The sequence below is a fragment of the Bos grunniens genome, chromosome 13, assembly GCF_055505025.1.
Source record: "Bos grunniens cultivar Pamir isolate PY7600 chromosome 13, Bosgru_T2T1.0, whole genome shotgun sequence".
NCBI classification, from domain to species: Eukaryota; Metazoa; Chordata; class Mammalia; order Artiodactyla; family Bovidae; genus Bos; species Bos grunniens.
In genome coordinates this window covers 65,614,593-65,638,649 of record NC_141177.1, presented here as the reverse complement: position 1 = coordinate 65,638,649, position 24,057 = coordinate 65,614,593, and the positions used below count along the sequence as shown (strand labels likewise).

The following is a 24,057-nucleotide window of genomic DNA, read 5'->3' as shown; positions in this document are numbered from 1 at the left end:
TCAAGTGAGCTGGTGCTCTTATGACTATTTTGTTACAGCTTTCCTACAGTAAGCTTTTGTAATTTCCTTTGCTGTCATGAGGATCATAAGTTACTTCCAATGAATTTAAGACTTTTTCACATTTGGAAGCTTGACCTGTTAACTAATGTGAAGACTGCGTTATTTAAACACACACACACACACACACACACACACATCATCCGATCTGTTCTATCTAATCAAATGTCTGGCTTTGCAAAGTGCAATAATAGGATTCAGGGGCACTTGACTGCCTGTACAGTCGCGATCAATAGATCTGTGCCCAGTGTAACTGCAGTAGGCCTGTTATCTCACTGGTCCTGATACCCACTCTCCAGGGCTGCAAGATTTCCACGAGAAACAGGTGGTGTCAACACCAATGGTAAGAACAGGTACCTTTAAGGAGGTCTCTAAACAGGACAGGTTTGGCTCACTGGAGAAGAGACACTAATTGTGCTATGGTCGGTAAGCAGAGCATTTCACAGAAATCTTCTTTCTTACAGAGCTCGTTTTTCAACTGGATTCTCTGATAAAGTGAGCTCTGACTTACAGGTAGCTAGCTGGGTTTTACTGAACCCTTCTGAGGGCATGGTGCTCCAGGAAGCAGACTCTCAGGTTCGGAGCACAGGATGTCTGCTCAGGACCCCTGGGATGAACACGTGAGGCGGGGAGGGGTTTCTGCGAGGCAGGCCTGTCCGAAGCTGCTGCCATTTCACCGTGTGTCGTGGCGCTAGAATGGCCCTTCATCTACCAGTCCCTGCATGTGGACGGGCTCAGGTGAGAGGACTCTCGGCTGCCGGCACAGCCCTCGAGGAGCCCAAGAAGCAAAGGCTTTCCTCCAGCAACACGGGTTCAGCAGTGTGGCCAGAAGGTCCTTCATTTAAGGCGGGCTCTGGGCACAGGGCTCGGAATCCACCACAACTCTGTGTTCTGGACTCTCAAGTCTCATTATCTGCTATGTGCATTCTACTTTACCTGGCCAGGTGCTGTGGTTACCAGGATACACAGAAGAAACCTGAAGATTAAGTCTTAAGCCTCTGGGGCCATATCACCCTTTGACAATATAAGCCATGTATGCCTTTCCCTTAGAAAAGGCAGAGGGACCAGAGATCAAATTGCCAACATCTGCTGGATCAGAAAAAGCAAAACAGTTCCAGAAAAACATCTACTTCTGCTTTACTGACTACGCCAAAGCCTTTGACTGTGTGGATCACAACAAACGGTGGAAAATTCTTCAAGAGATGGGAATACCAGACCACCTGACCTGCCTGAGAAATCTGTGTGCAGGTCAAGAAGCAATAGTTAGAACCAGACTTGGAACAGACTGGTTCCAAATCGGGAAAGGAGTACGTCAAGGAGAACGTCACCCTGTTTAACTTATATGCAGAGTACATCATGTGAAATGCTGGGTTGGTTGAAGCACAAGTTGGAATCCAGACTGGAGGCAGAAATATCAATAACCTCAGATATGCAGATGACACCACCCTATGGCAGAAAGTGAAGAACTAAAGAGCCCCTTTATGAAAGTGAAAGAGGAGAGTGAAAAAGCTGGCTTGATACTCAACATTCAAAAAATGAATATCATGGCATCCGATCCTATCACTTCATGGCAATAGACAGGGAAACAGTGGAAACAGTGACAGACTTTATTTTCTTGGGCTCCAAAATCACTGCAGATGGTGACTGCACCTATGAAATGAAAAGACGCTTGCTCCTTGGAAGAAAAGTTATGGCCAACCTAGACAGCACATTAAAAAGTAAAGACATTACTTTGCCGACAAAGGTCCGTCTAGTCAAAGCTATGGTTTTTCCAGTAGTCATGTATGGATGTGAGAACTGGACCATAAAGAAAGCTGAACACTGAAGAATTGATGTTTTTGAACTGTGGTGTTGGAGAAGACTCTTGAGAGTTCCTTGGACTGCAAGAAGATCAAACCAGTCTATCCTAAAGGAAATCAGTTCTAAATATACTTTGGAAGGACTGACGCTGAAGCTGAGGCTCCAATACTTGGGCCACCTGACGTGAAGAACTGATTCCTTGGAAAAGACCCTGATGCTGGGAAAGACTGAAGGCAGGAGGAGAAGGGGACAACAGAGGATGAGATGGTTGGATGGCATCACCGACTCTATGGACATGAGTTTGAGGAGGCTCCGGGAGTTAGTGATGGACACGGAGGCCTGGCATGCTGCAGTCCATGAGGTCACAAAGAGTCGGACACAACTGAGCAACTGAGCTGAACTGATACCATTCCCTAGAAAAATGAAAAGGTACGAACAATTTTGCATACGATTCCAAGGGGCTCACAGACTCCCCAACAACTTCCACAGACCTCAAGTTAAGAATTCCCAATAATCTAGTAGGGAACATATAATGGACAAGGAAAAAAATAAAGCAACAGAAGGTAGTTTTCCCCCTATTTCTTACGGTTTCTGTTCTGTTTTCTAAAGTCCCCTCCAGGATTACCCTTAACTTATTTAATACACAGAAGCAGGAGGAAAATGTCTGACACTCAACTTCAACTGTCAAATGATGAAGCAATCCTGACGACACTGACAAGGAGGTAGTTGAAGAGGGGAACAGGTTCTGGGGCCTCTGCTGCAAACAGGCCCATGGGGCCCCTCCTGGGATCGTCAGTCACCTTCGCTCACACTGTTCTCATAAACCTCTTACAGCAAAAGCACAGATGGCCCCTGCTCTCCAGAAGCTCTCCCCCTGCTCCCAACCCGCTCCTATAAGTGGGAAGACACCCGGTCCATTAAGTGCCTGATCCACAAGGGTCCTTAGGCAGTGAGTATTCCCAAGAAGTTGGGGCTCAGAGAGTAATCGTGCTAGGCTACTGTGCCAAGAATGACACCAGTCATGAGGCACCTCTCAATGCTGGACACAGCTCTGTGCTGAGTCTTCAGTCAGCCCTGCTCCCACCACGAGAAGAATGAAGCTGGAGCCAGGACATCCCCAGGAAAGGCAGAATGGAACTTACTTTTTAAACCAGCAATGCCTTTTCTGTATCATAGTCTCCTATTTATTCCTGCAAACCAACAATTTCTATAGTTTCAATGACATCAACTGAAGGCTCTGACAATGGGGATAACAGCTGACAGGATTTAAAGCAAGCAACGCAGAATATTTTCCTTCCCATGTCATCTCTGAGGGTGATGAGCTGTACCAGGTGTTAAATCTGAGGAATTAAAGATATAAACACTATCTCTACACCAGAGGTTCTCAGCCAGGGATAATTCTACTCCTCAGGGGACACCTGGCAATGTCTGGAGACATTTTTTGGTTGTCATCGACTGGGGAAGGGGTACCACTGGCATCTACTGGATGGAGGCCAGGAATAGCTGCCAAAAGCCCTACAAGACCCAGAATAGTCCCCATAGCAAGGGACTACCTGGCTCCCAAAGTCAGCAGAGGCAAGGTTGAGGAACCCAGTTCCAGACCTCATGAGAGGTATTTCAAGTTTGGTTCAGAGGGAGTATTTCTGCTGCTCTGCCTTCTAGGTGAAGTGGTCCTGATGATGGGCAAACAGCCACCCCCAGAGACCCCACTGTTTGTCCAGACTCTCCTGTGAGCACTTAGAAAGTCTCAGGGCAAACGGGAGGCACAGCGTCGTGCCCTGGAGCTGACACAGAGGGCACAAGCAGCTGAGCATGTGCCAGGAAGCGACACCTGACGCCCACTCTTACAACGTCCTTACATTTGGTGCTGGCAAAGCTTTGCTGCTGTTGTTCAGGTGCCAAGTCTTGCTCGACTCTTCGCGACGCTATGGACTGCATCATGCCAGGCCTCCCTGTCCCTCACCATCTCCCAAAGTTTGCCCAAGTTCACGTCCACTGAACTTGGACAAAGTCTGCGTGATAACATCCAACCACCCATGGTCCGTCACCCTCTTCTCCTGCCTTCGGTCTTTCCCAGTATGGCAAACCCGAGGCCCTCCCTAAGGGCTACATCTTTTCTTGAGCTATCTACAGATAAAAGGGAGGAGAATGCAAACATTCAACACCAGGAAGACGTGCCAGCACAGTATGGTCCACTGCAGTGTCCGTCAGTAGACTGCCTGATGTAAAAATAAACACAGTGAAGAGACTCCAGTAACATGGCAGAGTTTTAAGAATAGTGGCAATGGGTAAGTCCTCTGTCGTTTCAACGTTTCTTTTAAAGTTAAAACATGGCAGTTGTTTTAATAGTTGAAAATTTTACATATATTTGCAACACAGAAGTTGAGGACCAAAAGTCAAAATGCCTTCTTTTAAGAAAAATTTTCTTTGGCATGTTTCTGAAGGCCACAGGAAGTCCGGGCCTGCAGGGGGTGTGGTGGCCAGAATCTGGGCCTAACTCATGACTTCATAAGCATCAACCTTCGGAATAATGGCCCCGTGTGTACGACAGTTACAAGTAGGCATACGTGCTGGCATTCTTTACTTCTGCATGAGAAAACTCAATGTAGCTTTGAAAATTCTTTCTAAAATGTTTATTTGCTGCTGAAGTTGCTCTCCCGTGGATATTAAAAAGCGTGGAAAAGGAAGATGCCCAGACTAGACTCCAGGGTGACCTTGGGAACACAAAGCTGGAAATTACTCACCACAAAGTAAGTTCGCAGACACAAGTACCAAGAAAGTAAACAGTAACCTTGGGAAGGAAGGTTTGCCGAATAGAAAACAGAGGAGAGAACGTAAGTAACTCACCGGGCGTTATTGTGATGAATGTTACAGGCTCGGGCCATTAGCACCACAATAATTGGTCGAAAGGCTTTTCCTTTTCCATCAAAATGGTATTCAGACATTTCCCTGAGTTCTGCTGTAGATATGAAGAGCTCCTGAAACAAAGTTTCTCTGCATCAACAGGGTGGCATAACTACACAAAACATCAGTGGAATTTCTTTCACACAGCTTTGATTTTAGCGCATTCATTTCAACGGGGAAATCCAACACTTGGTAGGAAGAGGTGCCGACACCATGTGGCCACAAAGCTGGCTCCTGCGGCTGGGCCTCAGGCAGCGCCTGGCCGCCCCCGCCAGGGGCCTAAGTGCTGGGTGGGCCTGCCGCTGGCGGAGACCCTGCGCGACCGCGGAGGAGGGGGATCGCCAGATGGCTGGTGACAGCTGGAGAGGGAGGGAAACAGGGCTGCTTGCAGCCTGGAGGGTGGAGGCAGGAGGACAAAGAGGCGGGGTGCAGGGGAAGCAGAAGGTGGGGGGGGGGGGTGGCAGACGAGATGAGAAGAGAGAAGGGCAGCGTCAGCGTCTGGCTTAGGTGTTTCTCAGCCACACAAGCCAAAGGTTCACAGGGAAAGTGTACCACACGCTATGCATGATTGCAAGGAGCTTACGATGGCATTAGGGAAGCAAAATTTTTTAAAATATGAAATATTCAGTGAGTGATACGGTGGCAACTTGAACAATGGCCGTATGTTAAATGCATTAAGGGTCAAAGAATGGAGAGATCAGTGTGGACAAGGAAATTTGAGCAGTTCACGGAGGAGACAAGCTATGCCTGGCGAACAGAAGCTCAGGAGGATTTTGCTTCCTGAAGAGGAGGGAGAGCTGTCCTGGGGATGGGCACTTGTGTGTCCTGTCTCTCTCAGGGACTTGCTGGGAAGAATCAGAGCTTGTGTCCCAGGAGCAACAGACGGGCCCAGCAGCCCTTCACAGGGCTCAAGCGCACACGATCCAGCAGGCCCGGCACTCCCCCGTCGGTGCCAAGGACGATAAAAAACGCAGAGGTTTCAGAGATAAATGGGACAGCCTCTCGTCTACACGGAGCTCAGAGTCTAGGCAGGGGAAGGGAAACAGGACTGCAGTGTAGTGTGGCAGGGTGAGGACTCCTGTCCTGGAGCTGAGAGCTGCTGCCTGGGAGCACACAGGAGGCACCTCTGGCTCAGGCTGAGGCAAGAGCCGGGGCAGTGGGGTGACAGAAACCCAGGGCTGGAGAATGAAGGCCAGATTCCGAGGAGGGACTTCCCTGAGGGTCCAGTGGATAAGAACCTGCCTGCCAATGCAAGGACACCGGTTTGATCCCTGGTCCGGGAAGATCCCACATGCCTCGGAGCAACAAAGCCTGAAAACCACAGCTACTGGATCCTGTGCACCTAGCACCCGGGCTCTGCAAGAGAAATCACCACAAAGAGTAGCCTGGGCACTACAGCTAGAGAGGAGCCCCTCTGCTTGCCGCAACGAGAGAAAAACTCTCGTGCAGCAACAAAGATCCCACACAACCAAAAATAAATAAAAACAACTTTCAGGAGAGAGAGAGAGAGATGAGATGAGGAGGGTATGGAGGAGAAGGAGAGTGCCAAGTTGAGGATCCTCCCCAAGGTCCTGGGTGATAACTTTGCATCAACAGGATAAACAAGAGAAAAAACAATTTGTAGGAAAAAGCGGAGCTTCAGATCTGCCAGTGTGAAACAGCGATGGACACTCCATAGAGCTGCCCAGGGAGCAGGCAAGAGTTTAGGAGAGAACATTCAGTCTGGGCCAGAGCCAGTACATGGGAGTCTTTAGCACGGAAACGGGGAAACTGAAGACAGAGCAAGAAGAGGAGCAAACAACCCCAGGGAACAGCTGGAGGGGACGGAGAGGGGCCCAGGAAGCCGACTGAAGCATGGCCTGAGAAACACAAGGGCAGTGCAGAAGCCAAGGGCTGGGCTTCGCGGAAGGGCTGTGGGCAACAGGGTCCAATGTTCAGAGGGTCTGGAAGATTCAAGCCAGCAGTGCCTGTCGGATTTAGTAGAAGGGGGCAAAGGCAGTTTCAGGTGAGAGGCTGATAGGAAGGCAAAGGGCGGTGGTGGAGCCGTGATGAGGGGGCAGAACAGAGAGAGAGAGGCTGGCAATACTGGAGCGGAACCGGGAAGACAGAGGGTGAGGGGATGGTCCTTTAAATGATGAACAGGAAGAAGCTGGAGCATCTGAAATGGATCCAGAGGAGAATCAAGAGGGCAAGTCTGCAGACCTTCACGGAGAACAGGGAATTGGGGGAGAAGAACCTAGGGCCCCAGGGGGGAGGCAAAGGGCGTGGGACTTAACCAGACACAGGGCCAACGCTGGAGGAGGCAGGCACTGCAACGGCCGGGGCAGGCGTTCAGGAAGCTCCTCCTCCACAGCTTCTGCATGGCTCCTCGGACAGGAAGTGCTGGTGCCATGCGGACAGCAGAGTGGGGCGGGGGCTGGCGGGGGAAAATGCAGAACCTTGAAAGGGGAAGGAAGCTGACCAGGGGAACATGAGCATCTTGGGCAGCAGAGGAGAATCCACGTGAGGCTGGGGGCCACTGAAAATTTGGGCAACAGAATGCCTGATGAAGAAAGTCCTGTAGGGGGCATCCCAGCACTGATATTCAGAACTGGAGACGAGGACAGTGGCAGGAGGCACTGGAGGCTTCAGAGCCGCACCAGGCCCAGTGCAGGGGGCCGATCTGGGGGGAAGAGTCAGAGGACTCTGTGCACATGCACTTGTGGCTGGAACCTTCTCTTTTTTCAGTTTCCCATTCCTGCCATCGCCCGCCTCCGGGCGGTGACTTGTATCGCATCTTCCACACTGCCCCATACTCACGGCTCAAGAAACATTTAAAACCAGACATTTGGGAATCAGGTCTGCAATGGCATGGCACACATGGGAAAACCTGCACTGTTTTTTCATAATTCAAAGAAATCAACCTAACTTCACAGTATCGTCAAAAATCTCTTACCTTCCTGATGTCCTCATAGAGACCTTTCAAGTCTCTCCAGCCAATCTTAAAAGGGTCGGTGTACTTCTCACCGCTCAGTGTTTCACTGAAGCAGCAAGCTACTGGCGTCGTGTGATGGAACCTAAGCAGAAATGCACACAATGGAAGACTGGGCACTGTTTTACCGAGTTACTTCATTTTAAAGTAAGAATTACACAGACCTGGAGGATGGCAAATTGAAGCCTAGACACTTGCTGGGAATTAAGCATGAATGCAAAAAGGTAATTATAATTTCAAAGATCATATAAAATTCTGATCCTGCTCAACACTACACCAATTTTCATAACCAGGACCTAGGGAGCCACAAAATGAAAAGAAATATAAACCATGTTCACTGTGTTCTGACTTTAAAATTTTTTTTAAAGGTCGGATTTTTTTTTTTTTTTTTGGCTATGCTCGGTCTTCAGTTGCTGTGAGGGCTTTTCTCCAGGTGCAATGTATCAGGTTGGCAGTGCAGTGGCCTCTCTACCTGCAGAGCATGAGCTCTAGGGTGCACGGGCTCAGCAGCTGCAGCACAAAGGCTCACTGGTTTCCGCTTCTGGGCTCTAGAGCGCGGGCTCAGAACTTGTGGTGCATGGCTTAGTTGCTCTGAGGCGTATGGGATCTTCCCCAATCAGGGATCGAATCAGGCGGATTCTTTACCCTGAGCTACCAGAGAAGTCCAAGTTTAAATTTTATTATACAGTTGGGCCTCTCTGTCTATGGGTTCCACATCTCTGGATTCAAACCACCTCATTTTGAAAATATATATGTGTGTGTGTATATTTAATTCCAGAAAGTTTCAAAAAGCAAAATTTGAATTTACCATGCTTAGGCAACTATTTGGCTAGCATTTATATTAGGTATTATAATCATCTAAAAATGACAAAGTATAAGGGATGATGTGTGTAGGTTATATGCAAATATTATGCCATTTTATATAAAGGACTTGAGCATCCCTAATTTTGGTATCTGAGGTGAGAGTACCCTAGAACCAATGTCCCCTCCCCCGCCCCCACCAATGGACGACTGTTTTTTTTTTTTAAGAAGACCAAGATCACACAAAGCAGGTATTATGGCACTTAAATAGCACAGTCAATTTCCTGAATTGAATAGCCCACCGCAATTTAGAATAGACATTTACCGGCAATATATATAACTAATAATTTTAGCTGCAATATGGATAATAAACTTACCGTGATACACCATACATATTTCGAAAGGCAGATGTTAAACTCTTCATAAGATTACAATAGGACATCTATAAAATAAAATATTAAGAAACTTCTAAAAGAATATTCATGAAAAACTTTTATAACACTACATAAGAATTCCCATAATTTATAAAAAATAGTAATCTTTTATCTTTTACAGTCAGCAAAAACAAGACTGGGAGCTGACTGTGGCTCAGATCATGAACTCCTTATTGCCAAATTCAGACTTAAATTGAAGAGAGTAGAGACAACCACTAGACCATTCAGGTATGACCTAAATCAAATCCCTTATGATTATACAGTGGAATTGAGAAATAGATTTAAGGGACTAGATCTGAAAGAGTGCCTGATGAACTATGGACTGAGGTTCATGACATTGTACAGGAGACAGGGATCAAGACCATCCCCATGGAAAAGAAATGCAAAAAAGCAAAATGACTATCTGGGGAGGCCTTACAAATAGCTGTGAAAAGAGGAGAAGCGAAAAGCAAAGGAGAAAAGGAAAGATATAAACATCTGAATGCAGAGTTCCAAAGAATAGCAAGGAGAGATAAGAAAACCTTCCTCAGCGATCAGTGTAAAGAAACAGAGGAAAACAACAGAATGGGTTAAAGACTAGAGATCTCTTCAAGAAAATTAGAGATACCAAGGGAATATTTCATGCAAAGATGGGCTCGATAAAGGACAGAAATGGTATGGACCTAAAAGAAGCAGAAGATATTAAGAAGAGGTGGCAAGAATACACAGAAGAACTGTACAAAAAAGATCTTCACAACCCAGATAATCATGATGGTGTGATCACTCACCTAGAGCCAGACATCCCGGAATGTGAAGTCAAGTGGGCCTTAGGAAGCATCACTACGAACAAAGCTAGTAGAGGTGATGGCATTCCAGTTGAGCTATTTCAAATCCTGAAAGATGATGCTGTGAAAGTGCTGCACTCAATATGCCAGCAAATTTGGAAAACTCAGCAGTGGCCACAGGACTGGAAAAGGTCCGTTTTCATTCCAATCCCAAAGAAAGGCAATGCCAAAGAATGCTCAAACTGCTGCACAATTGCACTCATCTCACATGCTAGTAAAGTAATGCTCAAAATTCTCCAAGCCAGGCTTCAGCAATACATGAACCGTGAACTTCCAGATGTTCAACTGGTTTTAGAAAAGGCAGAGGAACCAGAGATCAAATTGCCAACATCCACTGGATCATCGAAAAAGCAAGACGGTTCCAGAAAAACACCTATTTCTGCTTTGTTGACTATGCCAAAGCCTTTAACTGTGTGGATCACAATAAACTGTGGAAAATTCTGTAAGAGATGGGAATACCAGATCACCTGACCTGCCTCTTGAGAAATTTGTATGCAGGTCAGGAAGCAACAGTTAGAACTGGACATAGAACAACAGACTGGTTCCAAATAGGAAAAGGAGTACGTCAAGGCTGTATATTGTCACCCTGCTTATTTAACTTCTACGCAGAGTACATCATGAGAAACGCTGGGCTGGAAGAAGCACAAGCTGGAATCAAGATTGCTGGGAGAAATATCAATAACCTCATTTATGCAGATGACACCACCCTTATGGCAGAAAGTGAAGAGGAACTAAAAAGCCTCTTGATGAAAATGAAAGAAGAGAGTGAAAAAGTTGGCTTAAAGCTCAACATTCAGAAAACAAAGATCATGGCATCTGGTCCCATCACTTCATGGGAAATAGATGGGGAAACAGTGGAAACAGTGGAAACAGTGTCAGACTTTTTTTGGGGGGGCTCCAAAATCTCTGCAGATGGTGACTTCAGCCATGAAATTAAAAGACTCTTACTCCTTGGAAGTTATGACCAACCTAGATAGCATATTCAAAAGCAGAGACATTACTTGGCCAACAAAGGTCTGTCTAGTCAAGGCTATGGTTTTTCCTGTGGTCATGTATGGATGTGAGAGGTGGACTGTGAAGAAAGCTGAGCGCCGAAGAATTGATGCTTTTGAACTGTGGTGTTGGAGAAGACTCCTGAGAGTCCCTTGGACTGCAAAGAGATCCAACCAGTCCATTCTAAAGGAGATCAGCCCTGGGATTTCTTTGGAAGGAATGATGCTAAAGCTGAAACTCCAGTACTTTGGCCACCTCATGCAAAGAGTTGACTCATTGGAAAAGACTCTGATGCTGGGAGGGTTTGGGGGCAGGAGGAGAAGGGAACAGAGGATGAGATGGCTGGATGGCATCACTGACTCGAAGGACGTGAGTCTGAGTGAACTCCGGGAGTTGGTGATGGACAGGGAGGCTTGGCATGCTGCAATTCATGGGGTCGCAAAGAGTCGGACACGACTGAGTGACTGAACTGAACTGACTGAACTAATCTTTTAGTTGTCCATTTAGAGACTGCAACCAGAGAAAATGGTAAGAAAGTTTCCCTTCCATATTACAAAAGCAGTATCTGTCATTACAGAAAATATAAATATGAAAAAAAGCAGGAAATAGAAAACATCTATTATCTATGCCTTCCCCCAAAGACTGCTCCACATTTATACCTATCTTTCCAGATCTGAAATTCCCTTCCATTTAACTAACACTGGACAGAGAGTAGTAAGGATTAGTGTGGCTTACACTCTTAAAATCTTAAATTGGTTTAAGACAATAATCAAGATCCCCAAAGCACCTGCCCAGACAGTGAAAGAGGATTTCAGTGTTAAGAAATTTAGTTACACAAACACTGCCTGTGTCAAGCCACTGTTCCTGAATATACTTGGAAATGGTACTTCTTGAAAAGTAGTATTAACAAACAAGCTCAGCAGCACACTTTGATAATATTAACTTAATCAGAGATCAAGAACAACAGAAGATGGCCTCTAGAAGACTCAGAGGTTGTGGTGACAATTGCTGTGCACTATTATGGGTCAGGAAATGTGACAGGCCCTGGTGACCCAGAGATACAGCAGGCAAACTTGAAGAATTCAGGGACACAGGCATTTCAAAAACTACTAATCTGATGTAGGAAGGCCTCTTATAGGATATTTAAAGAAAACATTTTCACCAAGGACAGATTTAGCACTAGCAAAAAGAAAACGAATCCACTGTATTGGTCTTACAACCAAGACTTTACAATAAAGTTCTACAGTGTGGGCTTGACTCTGACAACTACGTGTTATACAGCCAGGGAACTTGAAATTCAGAAAAGTCTGAAAAACTGATCATACAGATATGTTTACAACACATCGATAGAGAAAAGCACCTACAGAAGAGTGTGCACTATGTGATTCCACTAAAAATTTGTATAACTATACAAATAAAATCCCGGGTTTGGAATCACATAAGGGGGGTATTAAAAATGGTTGTTTTGAAATAAATCAGATCATGGGAGTTTTTCTGCTTTTTGTTTTTAATTCATATTTTCTGAATTTTCTCTAGTGAACACATACTGCTTTAGATGTATTAAAATGACAATAGGGACTTCCTTGGTGGACAAGTAGGGGAGAATCCACCTTGCAATGCAGGGTACATGGGTTCAATCCCTCATCAGGGAACCAGGATCCAACATGCCTTGAAGCAAGGCATCCTTCCTATGCTGAAAGGAAGGATCCCATGTGTTGCAACTAAGACCCAAGGCAGTCAAATAAATAATTTTTTAAATGGCCCACTATTAAAAAAATAAAATAAAATGACAATAAATGCTGACTTTGCCTGGCAGGTAGTGGCCGAAGAAGGTGGCCCAGAGTTGTATCTTCTCCATGGCATTACATATCCATTAATGACGTCCCAGGCATTACAATGTCCTAAAGAAAAAAACTGACAATCCTCCTTTGAATTCAACCTAACGTGACACTTAACCTACTTCTTCAGCCTTCACACATAAATAATTCACATGAATTTAGTATTTATTATAATACTTATTCAATTTGAAATCTAAGCTCTAAGTGCAGTGAAGAGTTAAAATTACACAGCTAGCATAGACGGCTCTTAATTACTGGGCAACATGTAGCTTGTTTAAAGGTTAGAGGGTGGGTCTTGGCTCAAATCCCAACATTTCCTAGTAGTTATCTTGAGACAGCTTTCTGATAAAATGTATGCCAAAGATGCTGGGACTAATTGAGCGATTACAGGTAAAGCTCTGGGCTGTGAAGATTTACAGGATGTATTCAGCCAAGCTATCTTCTGCTTTAGAAGTATCTTGGGGTGAAGTTTTTTGAAGTGAGGTTAGAGATACACAGAAGAGCTGTATTCAAAGGGTGTTGTGGAACCAGGGCCACCTAGGGGCCACGACTAGTGCGAACATCAACCATCTCCCAAATCTGATTTTCTATCTTCCATCTCATACTCTCCCCTGAAGTTCAACTTGCCTCCCACGAAGCTACTTTAAAAAAAGAGAGAGAGAGAGAAAATGCTGAGTAAGAATCAAGACATACCGACTAGTGATTTGGCACAATCGGACACAGCCTGGTTTCTGTACTATCACAAGATACATGAACACTCTCAGTGAAGAGGTCGAGAGAACGTACAAACATCAGTAAGAGTGGAGCTTTGCTGGGAGAGCCGGGCGTGGCTTTACTGTTGCTGCTCTTTGTCCCCAAGGACCATGAGGCCCTATGAGACTTGAACTAGCCAAAACACACTCTCTCCTAAGGCAGACACCAGAAGGCTCCCGTATTAATTTACAGTGAAAAATACCACTGACACAGAAATCAGAAATATACGGGATTGGGTTTCCCTGCTGGCTGAGAGTTAAAGAATTTGCCTGCCAATGCAGGAGACACGAGTTGGATCCCTGGTCCCAAAAGATCCCACATGCTGGAGAGCAACAAAGCCTGTGTGCTACAATTATTGAGCCTGTGCTCTACAGCCTGGGAGACCAACTACCGAGCCCACGTGGCACAATTACTGACACCTTCACGCCCTAGAGCCCACGCTCCGCAACTAGAGAAGCCAGTGCACTGCAACTGGAGAGTGGCCCTGCTCGCTGCAGTTAGAGAAAAGCCCACGCAGCAAGACCCAACACAGCCAATAAATAAATAAAATTAATAAAAGAGAGAGAGATACGGTACTGGGATTATCAGCAAAGCTCCTCCAACAATTCTCTCCAGGAAAGCACCCTTTATGTACCTAAGATAATTGCTTAACAGGCATGGGTTTTTTTTAAAAACCGGAGCGGCAAAGAAGAATCAATGTCATCAGTGGTGGGTGCATCCCTCTCTGCAAATCACATCCTCATTTGCAGTACTAGGAATATCTGAAGCCTGGCTAGGACAGCACCTACACGGATCCCACAGTCTCTCTATTCCCCATATTCTCTCTTTACTGTCTCTTCTGTAGACCAGCCCAACTGCCTTTCTCTCTTCAAGTGTCTGTTCTGAGTAAGTTGTGATTTATGTACCCATATGTATCCAAAAGCAGACACTTAGAAATGCTACATATTTCATACTGGGAAATGGTATTTGATGGGTACACGGAAGTGTACCAAATCTGAGAAGAAAGCCCTAAATTCAAATAAACTTTTTTAAAAAAAATGAGTTTTGCATATGAGAGGCAAACACATAACAATAGCTATGTGACGGGAGACGTCTCCAAAAGACAGCGAGCCCATCGATCTTGCGTGGTTATACTATCCAATATGAGCTTAGCCTACAGCAAGTTAATCACTAGAGTGCAGAAAAGGATTCACAGAGCCACAGAAACTTGTCAATACACAGGAGCTAAACTGACCACAAAGGGAGAAAGAGATGGAGTCCAAAGGCAGCAGGAGAGAACACCAAAGTTTAGTACTCAGATTCTGACTCTACTTCAAGAAGTCAGACTTAAACATCAAGGTTTCTCCACTTCTGCGGCATCCTTGGGCCTCTTCTTCCAGCCCGTCCAGTTAGTTGTGCCCTCCCTCCGAAACAACTACCGCACAACCGATCTCCGGTTCACTCTGAGCATCATCCCTGCGTTCTCCACGAGACCTATTCCTAGGCTACCCCGGCCCTCCGCATGTCTGAGCGCTCAGAGCACCTTTTGCCCTGAAATCCCAATTAAGTTCGGTTGCCCCCGAAGCCTTGACTGTTAACTCGAAAGGAAACACCTGCAGGCGCTCTCCACGCGTTACACAGACTCCAGGAGAAAACTGGGCTACACCTGCGCTGCCCAGGATCCGGCTCCTCGTCGTCCCTTCCTGACACCCAAGATGCTCCCCGGTCCCAGGACATCGCTCTACAGACCAGCGTGGGGCACCGTTAATTCAGGCGGCCGCCAGGCGCCCAACCCTCGGCTCGGTCCCATCCTCGGAGCTCCGCCAGCCCAGGGTGGCATCCCAGCGCGGCCCCACGGTCCCCGCCCGTCGCGCGTGCAGCTTGCTCCCCATTCATTCCGCGGCGCCGCTGTCATTGGCGCCGTGACCTCTGAGTCCGGCCGCGGCGTGCGCTCCCCAGCCTCACCTGCGCGCGGGCGACGGCGACAGTGGCAGCGGCGGCGACGGCGGCAGCCCGCGGCGCATACAGTGCCGCGCGGCCGGCGGAGTTGGGCCCGGGGCTCCGCGCCGGCGGCCTCCAAGAGCAGCCGCGCCGCCACCGCCACGGCCACCAGCACGAGGCCATGGTCCGAGTCTGAAAGTCGCGGCAGGGGGGCGGCTCCGCCTCTGGCCCGGCGGCCCCGCCTCCCGGGACCCGGAGCCGGAAGTCCGGAACCGGAAGAGCTTGGCGTCGCACGCCCCGCCTTTTCGCTCTCCTGATGGAGGACCTTCTAGCTGGAGAGCTGGAGGGACGGCCACAAAGGTTACTTTGCGAAGGCTGGACCCTTCGTACCTCCGCCGGCCGCTGGGCCGGGAGAAGCCAGCGGGATCTTCCTCCCGGGAAGCGGCCTCTCCCGATCCAGCTCGTGCCTCCGGCAGTCACCGCCACAATCTACCCCTGGCGGAAACCAGCTGTCACCTGGAAATGCTACGGGGCGCCCGACGAACAGTCCTTAACTTTCCTTCTCCGTTTTTAGGCGAAAATTGGACGCAGAGGATCAAGTTCCCGTTTTGCTGCCTAATTTGGAGGCTCCACTTTCCGCCGCTGCTTCTCTTGGGCGTCACCTGCCACGCCGTTGTCGGCTCCTTATGGCGACCTAGCCTTCAGGGAAATGCCAACCTTTTGCACCTTTCCAGAAACAGGTCAAACCCCGAGCAGGGCTATTGTGAAAGAGGAGCTAGATTAGTCTCGTCTCTCGACTTCTGGACTCTCTCCTCTGAAAACCTCATAGGTATATCGTGGTCTAGTTTGGCGGTCTTGCTCACATCTGGATGTGTGAGCCCCGCGCGTGGGTGTACTGAGCTGTGTGGAGTTATTTCCTATTTGATAATGTTGAAGCTACTTGTAAACAGCCCAGGGGATACTGGAGAGTGGACAAGACTAATACCGAGAAGGGTTAGAAAGTCCTTTCCTTAATCCTATATCCACATCTATTCTTGTCATGGTACTAACAGGGCGTCTTTGGACTGTAGACCTCCAGGTTCTTCTGTCCATGGAATTCTCCAGGCAAGAATACTGGAGTGGGTAGCCATTCTCGTCTCCTGAGGATCTTCCCCACCCAGGGATCGAACCCAGGTCTCCCGCATAGGCAGATTCTTTACCGTCTGAGCCTTTATAACAGAAGTTGTGATACAATTAATCATTCAACACAAGCACATAAACGCACAAAGCTGATCAGACAGTGTAAGCATCAGGGATACAGAAATGGAAACTTGCTCTGTCCTCCTCAAAAAGAAACAAAAAATAACTCTCCTATGAGGAAGTAGACGAGCAAGCAGACAACTGTGATTCTCTGATATTTTTTTCTTATTCTTCTTACCCATGCATTTTGCACTTAAAAAAACGTAAGTACCCAAATAGCTGAGCACAGTATTTTTAGATTTATCTTCAAAGTGTTTCTTCAACTGAATAAAAGAATAAAAAAAAAATTTTAATGTCCATTTAATCCAGGTGTTCTCCCACTCCAATCTTGAAAATTATGTAAGAGATGTGTCAGGTGCTTTAGATTAAGGTTGTTACTATGTACCTGGTGGCTTATCTTGACCTAGGTTTACATATTAAGAAATAACCAACAGGTAGAATTTGCCAAAATAGAGTTGCAGTAAACCCTTGAACTTGTAACAATCCTGTGACATCAAATAGGGACAAAAAATAGCCCTTTTTTTCTAGATAGGGAGACAGATAGAGAGGAATTAAGTGTCTTGCCCAAGCTCACATAGTTGGTAGAACAGGATTCTGCATGATTCTGTTAAGCTGTTTTCATTGAGACATTGTTTGCCAGATTAAAAAACAACCTGGCTGTTACAAAGGTGTAGTAATGGCGAGGCTCAGTAGGGAAAGCAGCTGAAATTAGTCAAGGCCTCTTTCACTTTTCCCTTTCATGCACTGGAGAAGGAAATGGCAACCCACTCCAGTGTTCTTGCCTGGAGAATCCCAGGGACGGGGTAGCCTGGTGGGCCGCCGTCTATGGGGTCGCAAAGAGTCGGACATGACTGAAGCGAGTTAGCAGCAGCAGCAGCACCAACATTATAACTAAACTTCTGATGAACAATAACCCACCAACTGGACACCCAGAGTATACAAAGTAGTTCTTTTGACCCAACTAAGTCAAGCAGAAAGAGATGGGAATACCAGACCACCTGACCTGGCTCTTGAGAAACCTATATGCAGGTCAGGAAGCAACAGTTAGAACTGGACATGGAACAACAGACTGGTTCCAAATAGGAAAAGGAGTACATCAAGGCTGTATATTGTCACCCTGTTTATTTACTTTCTATGCAGAGTACATCATGAGAAATGCTGGGCTGGAAGAAGCACAAGCTGGAATCAAAATTGTTGGGAGAAATATCAATAACCTCAGATATGCAGATGACACCACCCTTACAGCAGAAAGTGAAGAGGAACTAAAAAGCCTCTTGATGAAAATGAAAGAGGAGAGTGAAAAAGTTGGCTTAAAGCTCAACATTCAGAAAATGAAGATCATGGCATCTGGTGATGGACAGGGAGGCCTGGCGTGCTGCGATTCATGGGGTCACAGAGAGTCGGACAAAATGAGCGACTGAATTGAACTGAACTGAAGTCAAGCATGAGTCTAGGAAGTTAACACACAGTCTATGCCAAGCAATTAACTGCCAAAGAACAGGCTCCTTTTGTGTAGTCTTTTTCACTACCCTTAAAAGAAACAACTAGCAATACTGATAAAAATGGAATAAATGGATTGCTAAAAACGTTTTCAAAGTTATCTTGATATTGCAGAATTGGCAACATTTCCATCATGAAGATACTGTTGATAACACTAGGTAGGACTAGGCTTTACAGCCAAGGAAGGATTATACATATACTATATATGTGTTAACCATATATTGTTTCATAGTACTGCATAGAAGTACCTTATTTTGAGGTTATTCAATAACTGATAAAATTATCAATATAACTGTGATAAGAACATTTACTGAGAGAAGCGTTTCAAACATGATTGCACTGAAAGGTTAGCCATTTTTGTACATTTCATATTCCGAGGCCCCACTGAATTCTGAAGAATTGAAACGATACCCTAACTTCTATTACTAGTTTCTCCAAAACATTAAGATAAAGCGTTAACATATATTTGGAATTTTTGCTGGGGTCTTGGTCTCTGACTGATGAGTTGGCTGAATGTAATAAGGGTGAGGACTGACTGCCTGTGAAAGTCTTTTTTTGTTCCATGGTCAGTGATCACAGGTATTAGCTGATGAACTACCTTGCCAAAGTATGAGTCCATCTACAAAATCACAAATATCAGTTAAACATCATATACTTGCCATGCTCTACTGAAATTGTATAGCACCATAAAAGAAAATGCCTTTATTATATAATTTAGTCTGTTTCCACACAGTGGCTCTCCTAGAGAGAAGAAAACAAGCTATTGGATCATCTAGTAATCAGAGGTTTTGTTGGTGGATAATTTCCCATGATGCTGCCTTATTTGCCATGTACTTAGGGAAAACTATGAAGACCTAAATCTGACCCACATTTGCCTGTTTTTTACTCCCATGGAGGAGATATAAGAATTCTCTTGTTTCTATTATAACTGATACTTAGTTCACCTAGGCTTGGGTGGAATAATAGGAGTTATTCCAAACAGTTTAGCAAATCAACCTGATGCCACCTTTCTCCACAGATTCAAAATAATCATTTTCATTATACAGGGAACTCTTACATTACTTTTACTGTGCTTTTGGTGTCCCATTGATTTTTGCATCTATTTGGGGGATAGCAATATTTTTATAAGTTTGAAAATGATAAGGAAGCTCCTATCTCTCTTATTTTTAAAAAAAGTCTTTATTTTCCTATATTTACAGTTTGTTTCTTCAAAAAAGAAATTCTACTAGGATTTTGATTGGATTTCCATTATGTTTGGTAAATAATTTGGTGACAGTGGTAACTTGATGATATCTTTATCCAGAAACATAGATTTTTGTGTTTCTTATATCTTAGTAATACACCTAGTCTCTTTTATATTTTTGTTTTAATTGCTTTAGATTAGGAGAACATTAAGGTTTTAAGAATTATACTTAAAAGTAAGCATGTTCAAAGCTCTCCCTTTTCCTCTACAGCTTTTAAAATATGTAGTTTAGTGTATGCTGCTGCTAAGTCACTTCAGTCGTGTCCGACTCTGTGCGACCCCATAGACAGCAGCCCACCAGGCTCCCCCATCCCTGGGATTCTCCAGGCAAGAACACTGGAGTGGGTTGCCATTTCCTTCTCCAGTGCATAAAAGTGAAAAGTGAAAGTGGAGTCGCTCAGTCATATCCAACTCTTAGTGACCCCATGGACTGCAGCCTACCAGGCTCCTCCATCCATGGGATTTTCCAGGCAAGAGTACTGGAGTTGGGTGCCATTGCCTTCTCCAAGTTTAGTGTATGGACCTTATGAAACATAACTCTTTAGAGGCAATTGTTAAATTTCTAGCATTGTGAACAGGCATGTATCAAATGTTTTGAAGTTTCTCACTGAGACTGGAATCAGAAAATGGTTGAAAATAATGGGATAGCTTTAAATAGCAAAGTGTGAACAAAATAGTAGTTCAAGTCGATTTTCTTGAAGAACTGTAGCCTTTCTAAGGATTATTAATGCTGTATATGCAACAAATGAGAACATTAAGAAGGTCTTTTTTTTTTTTTTTTGTCAGCTGTGTTGCCAACTGATCCTGTTAAAGAAAATTATGTGCGTAAAGTGAAAAACTGTGTTTTTTCAATTGCCTTCCCCACTCCTTTCCAATCAAGAGTACGTCTTGTAGCAGTTTCAAAGGTTAGGCTTTACTTTTTCACAACACAAATACTTAACTCAGTATAATTTTGTCTAAAAATTAGTAACAGTTTTTGGAGTTAACTTGTTAGTCTATTGATAAATGATTTGTGTTTAAACTTTATAACTTGGAAAATGTCATTCTTAGAAATCACTTTTGAATACTTATTCCTGGGACTGATACTTAGTTTCATTTTAAAATTATCTTACAAGGAAAACACACTTTTGTGGGAAAAAAAAAAAAAAAAGAGGTAAATGAATTAAATTCTTAGAAAGGGGCTCTAATAACAAATTCTAAATTGTTCTCTCAAGATATAAATGAATTTGAAATTTAAAAAAAAGGACATTTACTTTTTTCTACTTCCTTGAAAAAATATGTGCTAGGAAGAATATTATTTTACCATGCATAATAAGAAATCCACAAAAATTTTAGAACTATCTAATAGAACTAATTTTCCCAAGTAGCATAAATAATCCTAAAAAGTATGGTACATCTCTTCTGGGAAGATATTAGTCTAATTTTGTAAGAAGTTTATTCTTTTAATTTTCCTTCTTCCATAAAGTTTATTTTGTCAAAAACTATTAAAGGATTACTTAAGTTTGCAAGAAGTTTTTTTTTTTTTTTCCCCTGCCTCAGGAAGTGCTAGAAGATATTTTGGACCTTGATTTATCTGTCTCAGAAACAGATGATTTTATCCAGCTTGTAAGTGGTGGAAAGATAGTATTTGGATCCATTCCATTGGCTCACAGATATGGCGGCCACCAGGTAAGAATAGTACCAGGACTCTCCTGGTGGTGCAGTGGCTAAGACTCAGCACTCCCAAGGCAGGGGGCCTGGGATCGAAGCCTTCTTAGGGAACTAGATCCCACACACCACAACTAAAAGATTCCGCAGCCACAACACATTGAATATCCCAAGGGCCTAAGACCTGGCACAGCCAAATTAATTAATTACAAAAAATAGTACCAGTATCACTTCCTTATGCAAATATAAGCAGCTGGTGGAAATGCTATCCCATTATAGAAATGTGTGCATGCTAAGTCACTTCAGTCGTATCCGACTCTCTGCAAGCCCATGAACTATAGCCCATCAGGCTTCTCTGTCCATGGGATTCTCCCAGTAAGAATATTGGACTGGGTTGCCATTTCCTTCTCCTTGCATTAATTTATCTAATATTAGTATATTGAAACTTCACCAAGATGTTTCTAGAGCAATGTGTCATGAAATGTTTAATCTATTAGCTGATGTGATTTCCTAAGTTTCTCTGATAAAACTGAGGAAACTGAGGCAGCACAATATAATAGATGTGTGAATTACTGCAAAAAAACTCATTCTGTGGAGCTCTTGGCAAGAGATTTAAGTGAAGTCAGGTTGCATGATGCATCAGTATAAAAGCCTCAGAAGGACAAATAGAATACAATTTTGCCAGAATCGCTGTAAAGCAAAGTTTTAGAACTGCTTTTAATAGAAACTGGTAGAAATTAAATCGGGATTAATTGGGGATGTTGTACATGCAAAAGCAATTGGAAATAAAGCAAAGATGTTGCTTTATATCTAATGTTGTCTTCTACAAGTAAAGCAAGATGTTGAAGCAAGTTCAAGGTGTGCAATCTGACTGATTTTAAAAAAAAAAAGGAGGACACAGAACCAATTGTTGAAATTGCTGTGACTTTCTTGTGAGTTTGATTAATTTAAGAAAATAGAGTGATCTTTAACTTAGCAAGTAACCATTAGCAATAATAATAATTACCATTTTTTGAGCACTTGGGTGCGTTGGACATAGTGCAAGACATTTTTCATATATTAATATTCATTCTTACAACAATCTGGCAAGGGTTTTCCCATTTTATGTAAGTGAAAAGTCAGTCTCACTGAGATTAAGTAACCCAAACAAATTTCCACAGCTAGTAAGTGGCATAGCTGGGAGCTGAACAACCACAAACAAATCTTAATGCAAAAGTCTGGAAACAGTTAATCATGTCCATTCAAAAGCAATTTTTTCCAGGTACAGTATGTTCCTGGTTTTATATTGTATATGTATAGTACAGGCAAATTTTCTCCTGACAATTATTACTAGTTCATGTTCTGGAATTAAATAGGTCAGTTGTCAGTATTCTACCAAACAAGCTTGAGCTCAGCTATAAAATGATGAAGAAATTAATTATATGTCTTAAATTTATAATTTTAAAATGAATTTGACTTATGGATTGAATTTTATTTTCACCTTTATTCAGGTTGTTGATTATTATAATCTTAAAAATGCACTGTTCCAGTATCATTTGACAAAGTAACTTTGAATATAAGATTACAATAAACACTTTAAAGTTTAATAAACATGAATAATTTTCTCTTTTCCCTTTTAGTTTGGGATATGGGCAGATCAGCTTGGGGATGGAAGAGCCCATCTTATTGGAATTTACATGAACAGGTACTGCATGTTTTCTTGTAGAATAGCTTTTCTGCTAAATATTAACACAAATCTTCTAATATTTAGTTTTTTTTTTTCCCCTAAGGCAAGGTGAAAAATGGGAGCTGCAATTAAAAGGCTCAGGAAAGACCCCATATTCCCGGTACATTTTGGTTTTTTTTTTTTTTCTTTTTTAAATTTTAGTCATCTAAGTAAAAATTAATGTTATCTGAATTATAACTGAAAATCTTTTTTATCGTTTTACCCATAGAAATGGCGATGGCAGAGCCATCCTTCGTTCCTCTCTGAGAGAATTTCTGTGTAGTGAAGCTATGCATTATCTCGGAATTCCCACCAGCAGAGCTGCAAGGTAATTCCTTTCCTGTAAGCTAACTTTCAGCACTGCGTCACATTACCTTCAGAAACACATCAGTGAAGTGAGCAGATAAACCCCCAAGAGCGTGACTTCTCATTATTTCTTACAGTTTTCAGTTCAGTTCAGACGCTCAGTCGTGTCTGACTCTTTGCGACCCCATGGACTGCAGCACGCTAGGCTTCCCTGTCCATCACCAACTCCCAGAGCTTGCTCAAACTCATGTCCATTGAGTCAGTGATGCCTTCCAACCATCTCATTCTCTGTCATCCCCGTCTCCTCCTGCCTTCAACCTTTCCCAGCATCAAGGTCTTTTCCAATGAGTCAGCTCTTTGCATCAGGTGGCCAAAGTATTGGAGTTTCAGCTTCAGCATCCGTCCTTCCAATGAATATTCAGGACTGATTTCCTTTAGGATGGACTGGTTGGATCTCCTTACAGTCCAAGGGACTCTCAAGAGTCTTCTCCAACATCACAGTTCAAAAGGATCAATTCTTCAGCACTCAGCTTTCTTTATGGTCCAGTTCTCACATCCATACATAAATAGGTATAGCTTATAACTTCATAGCTTGCTAGCAGTTAAAAGTATAACTTGGATGGTTCTCCTACCTTTCAGTCTGGTTGTGAGTGATGATGTGGTATGGAGAGATCAATTCTACAATGGAAACCTTGCAAAAGAACGAGGTAAGACAGTTCTTAGAATGCTTACATAAAATCACTAACTTCTTCGGGAATAACAGATATTGGGCATCTCAGCAGTCTTCGTAAAACATGGCCTGTGGGGACTTCCTGATGATTTAGTGGTTAAGACTTTGCTTTCCAGTGCAAGGGGTGCAGGTTCAATCCCTAGTTGGGGAGCTAGGATCCCACATGGCTTGCAGCCAAAAAGCCAAAATATAGAAAGCAATATTGTAACAAATTCAGTAAAGACTTTAAAATACTAAATAACAAAAGATCAAAAACTTGAGCTGTGGATCGTCATGATGTAAGTTCAGCGTTATGATATTATAATAGAATATCCTTTCTCATATGCTTATATCACTAAGCCATCCTTTTGAAATAGCAAAACATCTGGGAAGTGAACATGGGAAATTCATGG

General features: G+C 44.0%; 2 protein-coding genes across 46 annotated transcripts in view; one reads left to right on the top strand and one right to left on the bottom strand.

The window, feature by feature from the left end:
- PDSS1 (decaprenyl diphosphate synthase subunit 1) overlaps window positions 1-15,575 on the bottom strand; it is a 40,323-nt gene extending 24,748 nt beyond the window's left edge. For 4 of the 13 annotated variants that reach the window (XR_015139797.1, XR_015139796.1, XR_015139798.1 and 1 more), the window contains exons 1-4: window positions 15,320-15,560; window positions 8,911-8,975; window positions 7,697-7,817; window positions 4,705-4,835 (exon numbers count right to left, since the gene is read on the bottom strand). Coding sequence is in view for 9 of the 13 variants with exons in the window: in XM_086334740.1 (XP_086190866.1) it covers window positions 4,409-4,571; window positions 4,705-4,835; window positions 7,697-7,817; window positions 8,911-8,975; window positions 15,320-15,478 (639 nt within the window). In the remaining 4 variants the exon portion in view is untranslated. Of the gene's footprint in view, window positions 1-4,306; window positions 4,572-4,704; window positions 4,836-7,696; window positions 7,818-8,910; window positions 8,976-9,734; window positions 9,835-15,319 lie in introns of those variants that run through there. The other 9 variants (XM_086334733.1, XM_086334732.1, XM_086334739.1 and 6 more) reach the window with 6 other exon arrangements.
- A 16-nt stretch (window positions 15,576-15,591) lies between these two features.
- The window catches only part of LOC147361128 (uncharacterized), a 32,938-nt gene continuing 24,472 nt past the window's right edge, over window positions 15,592-24,057 (top strand). For 11 of the 33 annotated variants that reach the window (XR_015139790.1, XR_015139787.1, XR_015139789.1 and 8 more), the window contains exons 1-7: window positions 15,783-16,124; window positions 20,064-20,182; window positions 20,817-20,945; window positions 22,544-22,608; window positions 22,694-22,750; window positions 22,859-22,957; window positions 23,575-23,642. Coding sequence is in view for 20 of the 33 variants with exons in the window: in XM_086334695.1 (XP_086190821.1) it covers window positions 15,818-16,124; window positions 20,064-20,182; window positions 20,817-20,945; window positions 22,544-22,608; window positions 22,694-22,750; window positions 22,859-22,957; window positions 23,575-23,642 (844 nt within the window). In the remaining 13 variants the exon portion in view is untranslated. Of the gene's footprint in view, window positions 18,193-20,063; window positions 20,183-20,816; window positions 20,946-22,543; window positions 22,609-22,693; window positions 22,751-22,858; window positions 22,958-23,574; window positions 23,643-24,057 lie in introns of all 33 variants that reach the window. The other 22 variants (XR_015139792.1, XR_015139793.1, XR_015139785.1 and 19 more) reach the window with 14 other exon arrangements.